Genomic DNA, 17603 nt, shown 5'->3' with positions numbered 1-17603 from the left:
AAAAAAATACAAAAAAAAAAAAAAAAAAAAAAAAAAAAAAAAAAAAAACCATACACTTCCTTTACAACTACTATTTCCATCACTTAAGGCTTACAGAAGAAAGAGTAATATATGCAATATTGTAATATTTAGGTATGTGCAAAAGAGGTTTCTTAATCTTGACACGATTCAATTCGGTGGAACTGGGTATAACCTTCCTTGGAAGTAAAAGCAACATTTAATTAACTGGCTTGTGATACAAAATATAGACACTATTATATTTAACAAACAATGCAGCACATCACACTATGCACACAACCTTCCCATAAACCTTTGTTTACAGAGCATAACTTACGGTAGCCGTATGGGTCTCTGTCCTGGTCCCAGCCACGACCAGAATCCTGAGGTGCCCGTGAACCATACGAACCACTGAAACCGTCCCTAGAATTCCTATCTGAAGTATCTGCCAAAAGGAGGCAATACATCGCAAAGTGCTACACTTAAAACTGCCTATACTGATCAATAAGCCAAAATAATATTAAATCATGCAAAATGTAAAAATGAAAATAGAAAATCTGAAAGCAAATCAGAATCATTCTCAACTGCATTGTAACAAATTAAGTAGCTTCCATTGAAATAAAAGTATACTGTACTTCACTGTCTCATGATAAAACACTGCCATACCAAGTTCATTTTTTAATAAAGAACTACAACACCAGCCTATCATGTTTACCATCGTGGAATGCTTTGCACAACACAATACGTACACAACAAAAACTAACTTAACAAAAGAAGCCACAGAATATCAAAATTAAGATATTTAAGATAAAATAATTGCACTAATCCAAATCAAACACTAATCCAAATCAAACAAGTACAGACTGCACAAGGGACTGTCAACATAAACCTAGAGTTAAAACACACTACCAAACATGTACATAAATTACATGGGTGAAGGGTAAATTAACAATCCAAACTGCACTGATCCCAGTGAATCTGCAGTGGAAAATTCTACTGAAAAAGGTGTTACTAAAAACTACTACTTCCCAGAAAAGACCAAATATATCTGAGAATTAGAACTAAATTTTATCCGACTTGCTACAGGTTAAGATCTCTCTCCTGTTGAGAAAAGGGAATCTTCATGATTTTTCTATACCACTAAAAAAATGTGTTCTTAATTCTCAAGCATTGATTATCAAACATACTTTCTGTAGAGCAAATTGAGTCTCCCCTCGAAGAATTCAGCAAAACTAGTCTTGTTACCGAGTATGTAATTAAAAAACACGGCCATTTCAAGAATCTGCAGACTTGTGAATTCATACGTACATGATAATTACCCGAGCCACAACTTAATGAATTGAGTTTTAAACATTTCTTCTGATAAAACATCTACTTCAACATTAATTTTCACAATTGTTGCATTGCTCCTTGACCATTTCACCTTTTTCAGGTGCATTAAACAAAGACTGTCACTCAAACAAACTGAAAAAAATTGTGGCTCATTTATTGTTACAGTTGTTGGTTGATAAAGATTCATTGAACATTAAAAGAATCTCATTATATCAGCATACTGCTCGTGGAAATGGCCACTTGCATAAAATGTTTATTTCATACTATTTTGTATGTCACATCTAATGGTAGCTTCCTAGATGAAGTTAGGGCACAGTTCATGTCTACCATCTAGTATCTCATTCTTTCACTGGCAGGGGTTATGTGATCTGAAATTGTGTTACATGATGATGAGGAGCCTGTTATTGAGCTCCAATATACATAATCATCTCTGTGTGAGTTGGCAATTTTGCAGCAAAAGCAAGAATGATATTTAAGGTATATGCACCAGTGCTGAAGTCTTGAGAATAGTGTCAGAATACTAGCTTTAACGGCTTGTACCTCTTGAACTAAAACCAAAATTGTGTAATGCAATTAAGTTGCAGCATTTGCATCCATTTATTGTGTACAAGAACAGGAAACAAATCTTAACCCTGATTCTGCAAAAAATCAGCAATTTCAACAAATAACAGCCAACCAGGGCTACTTTATTTACTAAATCATCCATGATGGTATCAAGTGGACATCGAGATAAATATTGTGTGAGAAAAATTTTGGAATATGAATTTAATGTGCACACAGTAAACCACGAAGGCTTTTTAAACCCTCTTGACTTGATTTCAGGAAATATAATGGTATTGGTAAATAATAAGATATGGAATACAACATTTACTTTACCTAAGTTGGGGAAGAACTAATTAACATGCTGAAAAAAAAAGTGCACATAGTGTTCAAAAGCCTTTACCATTTGCAATTCTGTGCATTTTCCTAATCTAACTCAGGATTCCAAGCAATGGAGGGGTTATGTGTATATAATATCTTTCTATGAAGCATTTTGTGAAAACTTTATCATGCAACAGCACCTACCAGGATAATCATCATACATTAATGTAAGGTACTGAAAAAATTTCAGCCAGTAGCCTTACAAATCCTTTGCAACAATGTGACAGGGTTAATACAAATTTTGAGCACTGCCGTCTTACCTGGTGGACACTCTTCTAAGCGATTCCTTAGGTGGGGGGGAATGTAGCGACCGCCTCCTGCTCGACCCCCCCGCCCACCGCCACGTGGACCAGTGTGGTCTCGCCCCTCCAAGCCTAGACCAGCAAACTGCAAAAGGCAAACATTATTACTCTACAGAAACTACAAAACACCTCTTACAAATTAATTCTTAAAAATCATACTTTTTTCACAGCAGGAAACCTAACACAAATTGAGAATTGCTAAAAGGTAGTCTTCATTACCAAAAAAAATATTAAACTGCTTTTAATGCACATACATGGTGTGGGTTGTTTATCAAATAATTGTGGGTCTAAACACATGTAATCAATTAAACGAAAAATTATTCCGTAGTCACCTTAAATGTAATATTTCAGAGGAATGTAGCATACATTTGAACTTATTAGTATACAGGCAGTCACCGGTAATTGGTAATCTGGTTTTACGGCACTGGCCTAGTGACGATAAATGGATTTTCAGTGGCGATATACATCGATCCCCACTTGACAGCCATGCCGATAAATGAGTATTGCTGGTATTATCACCACACCATTGGGAACAGAACCCCTCCCCACTGCCAGGGGCACTAGATGAGCTACACTTGATCAAAAAAAAAAAAAAAAAAAAAAAAAAAAAGTCAAGGACCTGTGGGCAATACGTATCTTACAGGTAGACAAAAGTGAAAGTGGTCTGAAGTAGCCAGGAACCATCATTCAAAATTCTATGAACAGAAGTTCTTCTTAAATGCCAGGGAGGAATGTACAGGCTGTCCCTGGTGATCGGTGATCTTGTTTTATGATGCTTGTCTAGCGCCAATGGTGCCATAATGCACCGATTTCCAGTAATTTGCAGTTTTTGCTTATCATCAAGCCATCGGGACAGAACTTCCGCCAATAGCCTGGAATTGCCTATATTCCTCTGGTGTCATGAGCTTCTGCATGCAGTATTGGTGCTAGAACTTGACAATGAGGAGTAAGTTTGCTAATAACCAAGTGTACCTAAACAAAATTGTCTTCTTGGACGACTCCTCTTGGCCTGGCTTGTGCTACTAAAATGTCTATGACACTTAGACTCTAGGTAACAAGTCCTTTTCCGATAACAAAGCAGTGCTTTTACGGGGGAAAAGCAGTAACACTTGAAGGTCGCTGGTAACAAACTCCACAATGAAAGCAACTGATGATGATCTTGAGGTAGCCTGACATCTGAGTCGCTTATCTGCAAGAAAGATCTCTCACTTGAAAGAGATACTGGACAGAGTCCAGACATGAGTAGATAAAGATCCTAATGACTGGTGGCTCTCCACATGAGGATGATGTAGACAGTTGGGCTAAGGTTGTATCTTTGACTGATGAGAAAAGATATCTGCACTGCTCAAAAAAATGATAAAAGACCTGTAACCCACTCTCCTTAGGGCCACAAAAGAGCTACTAGGTTCATCCTGAGATTCTTGGAAGCCTAATATTACTCTGTTCAGGATATGACAGATCAGACAGAATGGAGCAAAAGCATAAACTTCCAGGTTGTCCTAAGTATGTGGAAGGGAGTCCTCCACTCCAGCGAACGAACCTGGAACCACTGAACAGTAGACCTCTAGTTTTCTGTTGAACCATGTAGCAACGATGTCTACCATGGGTGTCCAAGTAGACAGTCGAGATGATAAGACAAATGTCTTTTGACAATAGGGCACCAAAAATGAATATGCAAAATAAAGTTACACAGATAAGTGATTTTCCCAACAAAAAAAATGTAGTACAATGGGGCCCCCATATTCGTTGATTTCTCTCAGGAAAAAATCCCCCTATTATTTGCGTTATTTTCCTATTAGAAATAACCACAAACTCCTGTTTCTTTTAATATCATAAAATGCACTTTTTAGTGATAAAACTATTTAAAAAACCAACTATAAACAGTTTTAGTGGCTTTTTCTTGAATTTTAACTAACAAAATAGGCAGTTTTGAACATTTTTATGGGGGGTTCCAACTAGTACTCGTGAGGGGAGGGTCTGGTATTCATTCCCCACGAATATGGGGGACCAGTTATACCACACTAAAACTTTCATTGAATTTGGTTCTGTCTTCTTGAAGAAATAAACATGAAGTTTTTATGATAAAACAAAGTTTAATGTATACTTACCTGGCAGGTATATATATAGCTATATTCTCTGTTCCACCTGGCAGAAATTTTCAAAACTCGCGGCAATCGCTAGTAACCTATTAGTAGTTCAGGCAACCACCACCCCGTTACCGTGGCGCTAGCGCTAGGAACCGTTCCCAATTGGGCCAGATTTTCTCTGAACCCTGTCCCTTGAGGGGAGGCGGGTGGGAATTAAATTATATATACCTGCCAGGTAAGTATACATTAAACTTTGTTTTATCATAAAAACTTCATTTTAATGTATGACACTTACCTGGCAGGTATATATATAGCTGATTGACACATTTGGAGGTGGGTCAAGGACAGCAACATTCTTAAGAGTATAAAAATATTATTAAAATATTATTAAAACTCCAGGTTCCTTACCTGCTAAGGTAGCTGACTTCATAGGTCCTGCCTCTAAGCCTGCTTAAACCTTAGTAGCTCTCAACAAGGAAGTGTTCCTGTATGTTGAAGAAGCTAAGACTGGAACTGACAACTGGACGTGACCAATGTGTTGACAGATCCTTACAGCCCTCTTATGCCACGGCATTCAAGCTAGTAACAGATCATTTACCTGAACTACACACACACCATCACCAGATAATACTAACACGACTGAGAAAAGTACCGCACCCTTTTCTCAGACGACCAATAAACACAAACACCATCACCTAATAAAATCAACTAGCTTAAAAGAAGGTTATGGGGTAGTAACTCCTTTGCCCGATACTGTACCCGAGGACACGTATGGACCTAGCGTCTGACAATTATCGAAGGTTGTCTGAACGTCCCTAAGATAATGAGACGCAAATATTGAATTAGTTCTCCAATATGTGGATTCAATAATTTCCTTGAGGGCTAAATTCTTTTTAAAAGCTAATGAAGTCGCCACTGCCCTGACTTCATGAGCCTTCACTTTCAAAATACCAAAGCTCTGCTCTTCACACAACATATGAGCCTCTTTAATTAACTCTCTCATGAAGAAGGCTAGAGCGTTCTTCGTCATGGGTCTAGTGGGGTCTTTAACTGAACACCACAGAGCATCAGACTTCCCTCTGATAACTCTTGTTCTTTCTATATAACATCGCAACGCTCTCACTGGGCAGAGAACTCTTTCTTGCTCGTTACCGACCAATTCAGCTAGACCCAAAACTTCAAAGGATCTTGGCCAAGGATTAGCTGGATCCTCATTCTTGGCCAAGAAACCTTCTTGGAATGAACACACTGCATTGCCGTGTCTCCATCCCACCTTCTTCGATATGGCCTGAAGCTCACTAACCCTTTTAGCAGTTGCCAATGCTACTAAAAAGATAGTCTTCTTAGCAAGATCTCTCAGAGAGGATTCCTCTAACGGTTCGAATTTGCTAGAAGTTAAATACTTCAAGACCACATCCAGGTTCCAAGCAGGTGCCTGCCTTCTGATTGTTTCTTCGTCCAAACGACCTAATCAGATCTCTCAGATCTAAGTTATTCGAGATGTCTAGATCCCTGTGTCTAAACACTGAGGTTAGCATACTCTTATAACCTTTGATTGTCGAAACTGACAAGTGTAAATCCTTCCTCAAGTAAAGAAGGAAATCTGCGATTCGGGTCACAGAGGTACTGGATGAAGACACTTTCCTGTTCTTACACCACTTCCGGAAATTGTCCCACTTCGACTGATACACCGTGATTGTGGAGGTTCTTCTGGCTCTAGCCACTGCACTGGCCACCTCTCTAGAATATCCCCTCGCTCTGACCAGACGTTCGATAGTCTTGAACGCAGTCAGACCCAGAGCGAGGGTATTCTTGTGAAACCTGTCGAAGTGGGGTTGTCTGAGTAAATCTACTCTTAGAGGAAGAGTCCTTGGCGTATCTACTGTCCATTCCAGTACCTCTGTGAACCAACTTTGGGCCGGCCAAAACGGGGCTATTAAGGTCATCCTCGTTCCTTTGCTCTCCCTGAACTTCTTCATCACTTTCCCCAGTACCTTGAACGGAGGAAAAGCGTACAGATCTAAGTTTGACCAATCCATCAGGAATGCATCTACCGCCACTGCTTCCTGGTCTGGAATCGGAGAGCAATATGTTGGTAACCTTTTTGTTCTGGCTGTCGCAAACAGATCCACTACCGGACGGCCCCACAACTTCCACAGGCTCTGGCAAACCTCCATGTGCAACGTCCACTCCGTCGAGAGAAGTTGCTCTCTTCTGCTCAACAGGTCCGCACTCACGTTCTTCTCTCCTTGTATAAACCTGGTGAGTATCACGACCTTTTCCTCTTCTGCCCAAAGCAGAATTTCTTTTGCCAGATTGTAAAGGGGAAGAGAATGAGTTCCCCCTTGTTTTCGAATATATGCCAGAGCCGTGGTGTTGTCCGAGTTGACCTGCACTGTCTTGTTTCGAATCAACTCTCTGAAGTGCTTCAAAGCCAAGAAAATTGCCAACAGTTCCTTCCTGTTTATGTGCCACTTTGTTTCGTCCTTGTTCCAAAGTCCAGACACCTCGAGGGCCATAATGTCGCTCCCAACCGCCAACCCGCGTCCGACGCGTCGTGGAAAAACCAAGGACGAGGTCTGGGTTCTTCTGCTGAAGCGACATCCCTCTTGCTAACCTGCCTGGAGTTAGCCACCACTTTAATTCCTCCTTTACTTCGGCCGGAATTAGAAACTGGAAGGAATCCGGTTGCAATTTTCTTGGCCATGAATCCTTCAGGAAAACTGAAGAGGTCTCATGTGCAGTCTTCCTAAAGAAATGAACCTCTCTAGCGAAGAGAGTGTGCCCAGTAGACTCATCCACTCTCTTGCAGAGCATCGGTCTTTCTTTAGAAAGTCCTGCACCTTCTGACTGCATTGGGCTTGCCTTTCGGGGGACGGAAAAGCCCGAAAAGTCACTGCCGATATCTGAATCCCAAATAAACTATCTGTTGTTGGGGCTCCAAATGGGACTTTCCCATATTCACTACCAGACCTAGGTCTTTTGCTAAGTCCAATGTTTGACTCACGTCCTCCAGACATTGACTTCTTGACTGGGATCTTATCAACCAGTCGTCCAGATACAAAGACACTCTGATCCCTCTTAAATGTAACCATCTCGCCACATTGGACATCATCCTCGTGAACACTTGAGGGGCTGTGCAAAGGCCGAAGCATAGGGCCTTGAACTGAAAGACCCTGTCCTGAATCACAAACCTTAGATACTTCCTGCTTCCTGGATGAATCGGAATATGAAAGTATGCGTCTTGTAAGTCCAGAGTCGCCATCCAGTCCCCTGGACGTACCGCTGCCAGTACTGAATCGTTCGTCTCCATAGTGAACTTGGTCTTTTCTACGAAAAGATTCAGTTGACTTACGTCCAGCACTGGCCTCCAACCTCTCCCGAGGACTTTGCAACCAGGAACAGACGGTTGTAAAATCCCGGAGATTCGTGATCCAGAACAGGTTCTATTGCTCCTTTCTCTAGCATGGAAGCTACTTGCTCCCACAGAGCCGCTTTCTTCTCTAAATCGTTGTAATTTGCCCGAGGGCTCTCGGAGATGTTGCGAGAGGAGGTCTTTTCAAGAAAGGAATCTTGTATCCTTCCCGAGCTACGTTGACAGCCCAGGGATCTGCCTTCATTTCTTGCCAAACTTCCCAAAAACCTTGAAGTCTGGCTCCCACTGTCGTCTGGAGGACTGAGTTCTCATTCTTTAGAGGGGGTCTTGGCTCCTCTTTTCGCGGGTACTCTCTTACCCCTAAGGCGGGTCGAGCGAATGTTTCTTCCTCGAAAGGGCTGTTGCGACGGTCTAGTATCCTTTGGCGTCTTCTTCACCAACTTGGTTGGTGAAAAGAACTTCTTAACTGAAGACGAAAGAAGATCTTGAGTGGCTTTCTGCGAAAGAGATAGAGCTATATCCCTAATCACCTCTGAAGGAAACAGCTGTTTCGAAAAGGGGAGAGAACAGTAACTCCGATTTCTGAGAGTTAGAAACTCCTTTTGAGGCGAACAAACACAACAGCGATCTCTTCTTAAGCACTCCTGCTGTGAATAACGAAGCCAGCTCATTCGTTCGTCTCTAAGAGCCTTATCCATGCAGGACATAATGCTCTTAGCTGTTTCTAAGTCCTGCGAATCCTCTTCTCCTAGGGAATTCGCTAGCGCTCCCAAAGACCAATCCAAGAAATTGAAGACTTCGAAAGTCCTAAAAATCCCTTTAAATAGATGGTCAAATTCCGAAGACGTCCACCAGACCTTGGCCGACTGTAACGCCTGTCTGCGTGAGCTGTCTACTATACTGGAGAAGTCCCCCTGGGAGGAGGCAGGTACTCCCAGGCCTAGACTTTCTCCAGTAGCGTACCATACTCCTGATTTAGAAGCTAACTTAGCTGGAGGAAAAACAAAAGAGTATTTTCCCGCTTCTTTCTTCTCCTTCATCCAGTCATTCACCCGTTGAAGGGCCTTCTTCGCCGAAATTGACATTGTCATTTTCAGGAAAGAGGACTTCTTTGGAGTCCTAGTCTTGGAAAACTGTGATAAGGGGGATAACGGAGCTGTCGGTTTAAATTCCCCCTCAAAAACAGCAATAAGACGTGAAGTCAGAACCTTATAATCTGAAGAAGGTTCCGTATTCTTTTCTTCAATTACTTCCAACTCTTCTTCTGAAGAAATGTCTTGTAAGTCGTCGTCGTATTGACGCTTCGTTGACGGACTAGCGTCCTGCCGCCTGCGTCCTGCGGCTACCGAGGCATCGGCGTCCTGCCGCCTCTCGATGTCCTGCCGCCTGCGTCCTGCGGCTACCAAGGCGTCGGCGTCCCTCCGCGCCTCTCGATGTCCTGCCGCCTGCTCGTGTCCTGCCGCCGCCTGCGTCCTGTGCGTCCATCGTAGAAACGCCTGCTTCCTGTCGCCTGCGTCCTGCGTCCACCATTGGTCCCACGTCCTGACGTTTGCGTCCTGCTTCTTCGGAAACTATTTTCCTCCTAGCGCCAGTTCGCCCTGCGTCCTCGGCGAACGCGTCCTTGTCTTCCCTTTTAGAAGACTTAATGGGAAGGAAATCGTCCTTACTCCTCGAAGATTGTTGTTCAGTAGCATCCCAAGACTTCACCAGTACTGCCAACTTGGACTGCATTTCCCGTACGAAATGCTTCGTACTATCCTCCTGCATGGTAGACGACGAAGAATGAGGATTACGAGCTGGACTGCGACCTAAAGGAGAGCGATCCTGTACTCTACCCGACGGAGAAATACGAGGGGAGGATACATAAGAAGATGGAGGCGATTCTCCCATGGAAATACCATGCCGAGACGGACGTATATCACCAGTGCGTCCTGCGTCCTCTCTAGTACGAAAATGATATTGTTATAATACAATAAAGTTTCATACATACTTACCTGGCAGATATATACATAGCTAAGACTCCGTCGTCCCGACAGAAATTCAAATTTCGCGCCACTCGCTACAGGTAGGTCAGGTGATCTACCGGCCTGCCCTGGGCGGCAGGACTAGGAACCATTCCCGTTTTCTACTCATATATTTTCTCTTCCACCTGTCTCCATGCGGGGAGGCTGGGTGGGCCCTAATCGTATATATCTGCCAGGTAAGTATGTATGAAACTTTATTGTATTATAACAATATCATTTTCATACAATCAACTTACCTGTCAGATATATACATAGCTGATTGGCACCCTTCGGTGGAGGGTAAGAGACAGCTACTACTGGAATAGACAGGTAAACAACATCTGTTGTAGGTATAAATTAAAAACCTTGGTTCCTACCTGATAGGTGGTAGACTTCGTGGGTGTTTGCCCCGTAGTCTGCATCACCTCAAGAAACTTTAGCGAGATATGTGATCTATGGCCAAGAATTCTTGTGGGTCTGCCGAAGGGGTCTTATCCACTTACTCGGCAGAGCCTGAAAGGACTTTGTCAATGGGTGCTGATCCACTTACATGACAACACACCTTATTAAGGAGCACACAACCAATCCCGACCACCTGATCCTAACCACCATGTTAGTATTAAAAATTGCTCAGAGTTATCCCCAACTCTTCGCAACAACCGTAACTCAAAACACAATGCACAAGCACACAATAATTTCAAAAAAAAAATTTTATCTATTACAAGATATCACAAGAGTTCCTTACTGAACTGAAGTGACTGGCCGCTTGTGCGGCAACTGCACCTGTTCAGCAGAAAGTCTAGAACATATCTATAAGACTTAAGTAGTAAAAAAAAAAAATTTTAAGGATTGTTGTAAGCTCCTGTACCCAGGATTGTGCCCGCAGACACAAAAGGACCTAATGAAAAACATTTTTCATAGGTCACACGCACGTCCTTCAAATAGTGAGCCGCAAACACAGAATTACATCTCCAATATGTCGCTTCCAAGATATTCTTCAGCGACATATTTCTCTGAAAAGAGAGAGACGTCGCCACTGCTCTCACTTCATGAGCTCTTACTCTCAGGAGTTTTAAAGAATCATCCGTGCAAGCCTTATGAGCGTCCATAATTACGTTCCTGACAAAAAAGGCTAAGGCATTCTTAGACATAGGTCTTGATGGATCCTTCACTGAGCACCACAGGCCTTGTCTAGAACCTCCCAACTGTTCCTTTTTCTTTAAGTAAAACTTTAATGCCCTTACTGGGCAAAGAGACCTCTCCGGTTCCCTGCCGACGAGACCCGATAATCCTTTTACTTCGAAGTTTCTCGGCCAGGGGTTCGAAGGATTTTCATTCTTCGCTAAGAATAATTCCTTGAAGGAACAGATGGCTGAATCTATATTGAACCCGACTTTGTCACTAAGGGCGTGCAGTTCGCTAACCCTTTTTGCCGTTGCCAGAGACAAAAGGAATAAACATTTTCTCGTTATATCACGAAACGAGGCCAAATGTAGGGGTTCAAATCTCTCTGAAGCCAAGAACTTCAGCACTACGTCTAGATTCCAGTTAGGGGGAGAAGTCATTCTAGACTTCTTGGTCTCAAACGACCTAATCAGATCATGCAGATCCTTATTGTTTCCCAAATCTAGGCCTCTATTCCTAAATACGGCCGATAGCATACTTCTATAGCCCTTAGAAATAACAGAAAATCAGCTATTTCTGTTACAGAGGTACTGGAGGAGGACAACTTCTTTGACTTACACCACCTTCTAAAAACTTCCCACTTGGATTGGTAAACCCGGATAGTGGAAGTTCTCCGGGCTCTAGCGATCGAGCTTGCTGCTTTACTAGAAAAGCCTCTCGCTCTGACAAGTCTTTCGATAGTCGAAAGGCAGTCAGAGCGAGAGCGGGGAGGTTTTTGATGAAACCTCTCGAAGTGTGGCTGTCTGAGAAGATCCCTCCTTTGTGGAAGGGATCTGGGGAAGTCTACTATCCACTCCAGTACCTCTGGAAACCATTCTTGAGCTGGCCAAAAGGGGGCTATCAGGGTCATTCTTGTCCCCTTTGAAGTCACAAACTTCCTGAGTACTTGTCCTAGAATCTTGAATGGGGGAAATGCGTAAACGTCTACCTGAGACCAATCTAGTAGGAAGGCGTCTACTGCTAGAGCTCTGGGATCTTCTACTACTGAACAGAAGACTTCCAGTCTCCTCGAGAGGAACGTGGCAAAGAGGTCGACATGAGGAGTTCCCCAAAGAGACCAGAGCTTGAGGCAAACTTCTGAGTGGAGGGTCCACTCGGTATGAAGGACCTGGTTCCTCCTGCTCAGCCTGTCCGCTCATACGTTCCTTACTCCCTGAACGAACCTCGTCAAGAGAGAGATGTTCCTTTGGGAAGTCCACAACAGCAGATCTCTTGTGAGTTCGTAAAGGGCATACGAGTGAGTACCTCCTTGCTTCCGAATGTATGCCAGAGCGGTTGTATTGTCCGCATTCACTTGTACTATTTTGTTGCATACTAACGGTTCGAAGCTCTTTAGAGCTAGGTGTACAGCTAGCAGTTCTTTGCAGTTTATGTGCCAGGACACTTGAAGAGCATTCCAAGTGCCTGACACTTCTCTCTTTCCCAAAGTTGCTCCCCAACCTTTTTCCGACGCGTCGGAAAACAATACAAGGTTTGGGCTCTGTATTTCCAGGGAAGTACCTTTGTTTTCCCTCAGTGGGAGTAACCACCATTCTAGATGTCGTTTTATCAGATCTGGAATGGGAAAGAAGTCCGAGAGGAGTCCTGTCTTCATGTTCCACGAACTTCTGAGGAAGAACTGAAGAGGACGGAGATGAAGTCTTCCTAGATGAAAGAACTGCTCGAGCGAGGAAAGGGTCCCTAACAGGCTCAACCATTCCCTCGCCGAAGTCCGTTCCTTCCTTAGGAAGAGAGAGACTTTTTCTAAACCTCTCGCTAGTCTCTCTTGAGAAGGAAATACTCGAAAACCCCGAGAATCCATCCGAATCCCCCGATAGACCAAGTTCTGGCTGGGGATCAGTTGGGACTTCTCGAGGTTCACAAGTAATCCTAAAGTCTTTATTAGGTTTAGTGTCACAGTCAGGTCCTCCAAACACTGTTCCTCTGACTTTGCTCTGATAAGCCAGTCGTCTAGGTATAGAGATATACTGATTCCTTTCAGATGAAGCCATCTCGCCACATTTTTTCAAAAGGTTCGTGAAAACCTGAGGCGCCGTCGACAGGCCGAAGCACAAGGCTCTGAATGGGAAGATCCTTCCCCCCGTCATGAAACGGACGGTACTTCTTCGACGAAGGATGGATCGGGACGTGAAAATAGGCGTCCTGGAGATCCAGAGACACCATCCAATCCCCCCCTTGGCGAAGAGCCGCCAGGACTGAAGCAGAGGTTTCCATGGCGAACTTCTGTTTTTGAACAAACTTGTTCAGAGCGCTGACATCCAGAACTGGTCTCCAGCCCCCGAGGCTTTCGCAACCAAGAAAGACGATTGTAAAACCCCACCCCGGGAGCTTTGATCCAGCACCAGTTCTATAGCTCTCTTGTCCCACATCTGATCCACCATTTGTTGAAGAGTATCTTTCAACACAGGGTCCTTGTAATTGGCGGACAATTCCCTCGGAGTTGACGTCAGGGGAGGATTGTCCAGGAAAGGAATGAGATATCCCTTCTGAAGAACCGACATCGACCAAGGGTCTGTGTCGATGTGAGTCCAGGCCTCCGCAAATCCCGGAGCCTGGCACCTACTGGTGTTTGGAGGAGCGCCACTTCACGTTCCCCTTTTAAAGGGGCGGAACGAGGCTCTACCTCTCTTCTCGGTCGTTTTCCTTTTAGCGGTAACTCTAGTGGGAGGGCCACCTCGAAAGGGCCGAACAGGAGTAGACGCCACTTTCTTTTCTCCCAACCATCACTGGTCTCTTCTTCCTGGACGATTGCAGGAGAAGATCCTGAGTCGCTTTCTCCGTCAGAGATCGGGAAATATCCTTCACCAACTGTGACGGGAAAAGAAAATCAGATCTAGGGGCGAATAACAAAGCTGCTCTTTTGTGAATGTGACACTGCTTTCGTCAAGAAAGCGCTAAACACAGATCTCTTCTTCAAGAGACCTGCTCCAAATAAGGAAGAAACTTCCCCTGAGCCGTCTTGCACCGCCTTGTCAATACATGACAAAATTGCCAGGAGTACATCCGGTTCTAGCCCTTCAGGGGCATGAGCCCTTCCCTTTGGACATCACCCCAAAGGGACCAATCTAGAAAGTTAAAGACTTCTAGAATGTGAAATAGTCCCTTGAGGAGATGATCCAACTCTGAAAGTCCCCAAGTAATCTTAGCCGTGTGAAGGCTATGTCTCCTGGATGCGTCTACCAGACTGGAAAAGTCAGCTTCAGCTGAAGCTGGGAGAGTGAGACCCATATTCTCCCCAGTCTGGTACCAAATTCCTCTCTTGCCCGTAAGTCTAGGGGGAGGCATGCAAAAGACTGTCCTAACTAGCTCTTTCTTAGTTAGCATCCAGTTATCCAGCGATTGCAGAGCTCTTCATAGAAATCGTCGGTCTCATCTTCAAGAAAGCCGACGATTTCGGAGTCTTCGAGCATGAAAACAGAGAACGAGGCGAAGGAGGAGCGGCAGGGATCAATGCATCTCCGTATTCCTGGAGAAGGAGAGCTGTCAAAACTTTGTAGTTCGACAGTCCTTCTTTACCGTGAGACTCGTCCTCTGATTCCTCTTCCATAATCGGATCAGTAGGAGAGGCCACTTCCCGTTCCGGGTCTTCCTGCCCAACCACTCTCTTACTGGAGGACAAACTCCTAATAGGAGAGGGGCTAAGAGAGTGTATAGAGCTCCTATGCCTGACTGGCTCCTTCGTACTTGGCTGGCTCCTCGGGTGCCTGGGCTGGCGCCTCGCGCCTGGCTGGCGCCTCGCGCTTGGCTGGCGCCTCGCGCCTGGCTGACTCCTCGCGCTTGGCTGGCGCCTCGCGCCTGGCAGGATCCTCGCGCTTGGCTGGCGTCTCGCGCCTGACTGAGTCTTCGCGCTTGGCTGGCGCCTCGCGCCTCTCAAAGGTCTCGCGCCTGACTGACGCTTCGTGCCTTGTTGAAGTCGCACGTCTTCCTGGTGCCACATCCTTGCGTGACAGATGCTTGTCTGGAGCCTCACGCTTGGCTGAATGCTCACGCTTGGCTGAATGCTCACGCCTGGTTAATACCTCGCGCTCGGCTGAAGCTGCTGATCTGGCAGACGTATCCCATCTGGGAGAATCCTCTGGTCTGTAATGCGTTTCTCGCTTGTCTGACTCTTTAACCTTAGAGGACGCTTCTCGTCTGTAGGACGCCTCGCGCTTGGCTGGCGCGACGCGCTTGCCTGGCGAATTAAAATCTTCCCACGAGTCTCTATCTGAGTTCTCAAAAGACTCACGTCTCACAGGAGCCTCACTCCTGGTGGGAGAAGGAAGACGAGTCTGCTTGACCGGCAGTCTGACGTCTTTCTTACGAGGAGGATCCTTCGAAAGGACTCCTACTAAGGCGGACAGCTTCCTGCACCGCCAAAATGATCCTCTTGGACGCTTCTCCTGCGTCTTCTTGAACGGGAGAGGGAGACCTCAAAGGCGTGTTGCCCCCATCATGGGAAGGCAAAACCCTCTTCGCCTTCTTGATAGAAGGAGGCGCTTCTTCCGAAAAGCGTTCTGGGCTTGAATCCAAACAGGATCTCTCCAGTGCCTTTTCAGGGGCTGGACAAGTCCGAATCCTTCCACCCTCGTTTAGGAGAGGGAGAAGCGGACGAAGAGAAGCACTCTCTGAGGACGCTTTTTCGATAGCGGTCCTGAGCAGGCTGTCAATATACAGCACCTGCTGAAGGGACGCCTGACCGGGGGGAATTCTCCACAACCTCCGTACGGCTTTCGACTTTCCTTCTCCTCTGGGCTTGGGAGCTTGGAAGAGGTCTAGGCCTGGGAGCGTCGCAGAGACGGTCAGACGCCCCCTCCACAACACTGGGGACACTCACTTCACTAAAATCACTTTCACAGTCCTTACCTTTCATGGTAGCCATATTTGATCTCATCCTGTGAAGCGTAGCCTTCAGTTCAGCAATTTCCGATGCCGAATCTGAATGTACGGCCAGTGAGGGTCCTGATACAGAATCATAATTAAGAGAAGAGTTAGAATTATCCAAAGGCTCAATAGGCCTTGTACTACTACCCGCCATCTTAGATGCAGCCCTTCTGACTCTATCCCTTTCTAACTTCTTCAAGTAAGAAGTTAGAGTCTTCCATTCCTCAACATTCAACCTCTCACACTCATGACAGGTGTTAGAAATAGAACAATCAAAACCCCTACATTTGCGACATACAGTGTGAGGATCAACCGAAGCTTTCGGTATCCTCACCTTGCAGCCTACATTCACACACATTCTCACACAAACACTTGAATCAGACATTCTGAAGAAAAATCAAAAAGCAAGTCCAAATCCAGTCCACAGTAGCGAATGCCAAAACAACGATCCAGGTACGTCACCAAAAGTCCACAAAAAGATGATCAATTGCTTAGAAAAGCGAATTCCAGTCAAGAGGTGGCAGCAATGATGTTGATACCACCGGCGACAGAAAATATATGAGTAGAAAACGGGAATGGTTCCTAGTCCTGCCGCCCAGGGCAGGCCGGTAGATCACCTGACCTACCTGTAGCGAGTGGCGCGAAATTTGAATTTCTGTCGGGACGACGGAGTCTTAGCTATGTATATATCTGACAGGTAAGTTGATTGTATGAAAAATCCTTTTCCTCTTGATCGGGACTGCGTCCCCGTCTTCCGAGGATGACAACACCTCAGGACTACTCCAAGCCTCACTGTCTTGCGCCTGTCTCTCGAGAGCCGTTGACGTTCTGAACGTCCTCTTGAGTGGGCGAGACACCACTGCATACCGACGTTCTCGCTCGGAAGTCGAACCTTCCGAGGACGCACACTTCCCAGTTACGCCTTTTCTGCGGCGAACTGCAACAGCCTGGGAACTTGCTACAGGACTGTTCGAAGGGACGCCTGACTGTGACAAAACCTCTCTCGCCTCCCTTCGACTGTCGACATGCCTTCTCCCTTGGGTCTGGGAGCTTGACAGAGGTCTAGGTCTAGGAGCACGAGAGAGACAATCAGACGCCCCCTCCACTACACTTTCACTGACATCGAAAGCACTAACTTTATCTGTAAGTCGCTGTATCTGGTCGCCCATGGACGCAAGGGCAGCGAACACTTTCACAATATTTGTATCGTTCGTCTCCTCCGATACAGCAGCGGGCGCAGGAGATACCTGGGGAGAAGGAACTACCAATTCTACATTAGAAGGAGCTGGAGAGGAAATACAATCACTCCTTTTACTCGAAGAATTTGACTTCTCACTACGAGAAACAGATCTCCTTACACGATCTTTCTCAAGTCTCTCAACATATTTCATAAAGACCTTCCATTCCTTCTCTGATAAATTCTCACATTCAATGCATCTATTCTCCCAAGTACACACATTCTCCCTACACTTCTTACAAACGGTATGAGGGTCGACCGAAGCTTTCGGCAATCTTACCTTACACCCCTCTTTTACAC

The 17603-nt window shown here is 45.1% G+C and overlaps 1 protein-coding gene across 7 annotated transcripts in view; it reads right to left on the bottom strand.

The window, feature by feature from the left end:
* The window catches only part of LOC135208794 (ATP-dependent RNA helicase DDX3X-like), a 73188-nt gene that overhangs the window by 41210 nt on the left and 14375 nt on the right, over positions 1-17603 (bottom strand). For 5 of the 7 annotated variants that reach the window (XR_010313218.1, XR_010313219.1, XM_064241321.1 and 2 more), the window contains exons 2-3: positions 2511-2637; positions 335-442 (exon numbers count right to left, since the gene is read on the bottom strand). Coding sequence is in view for 5 of the 7 variants with exons in the window: in XM_064241321.1 (XP_064097391.1) it covers positions 335-442; positions 2511-2637 (235 nt within the window). In the remaining 2 variants the exon portion in view is untranslated. The remainder of the gene's footprint in view (positions 1-334; positions 443-2510; positions 2638-17603) is intronic. The other 2 variants (XM_064241323.1, XM_064241325.1) reach the window with 2 other exon arrangements.

Source organism: Macrobrachium nipponense, chromosome 35 (assembly GCF_015104395.2).
Source record: "Macrobrachium nipponense isolate FS-2020 chromosome 35, ASM1510439v2, whole genome shotgun sequence".
NCBI lineage: Eukaryota > Metazoa > Arthropoda > Malacostraca > Decapoda > Palaemonidae > Macrobrachium > Macrobrachium nipponense.
Note: the sequence above shows the minus strand (reverse complement) of the source record. Positions and strands in the feature narration are given on the sequence as shown.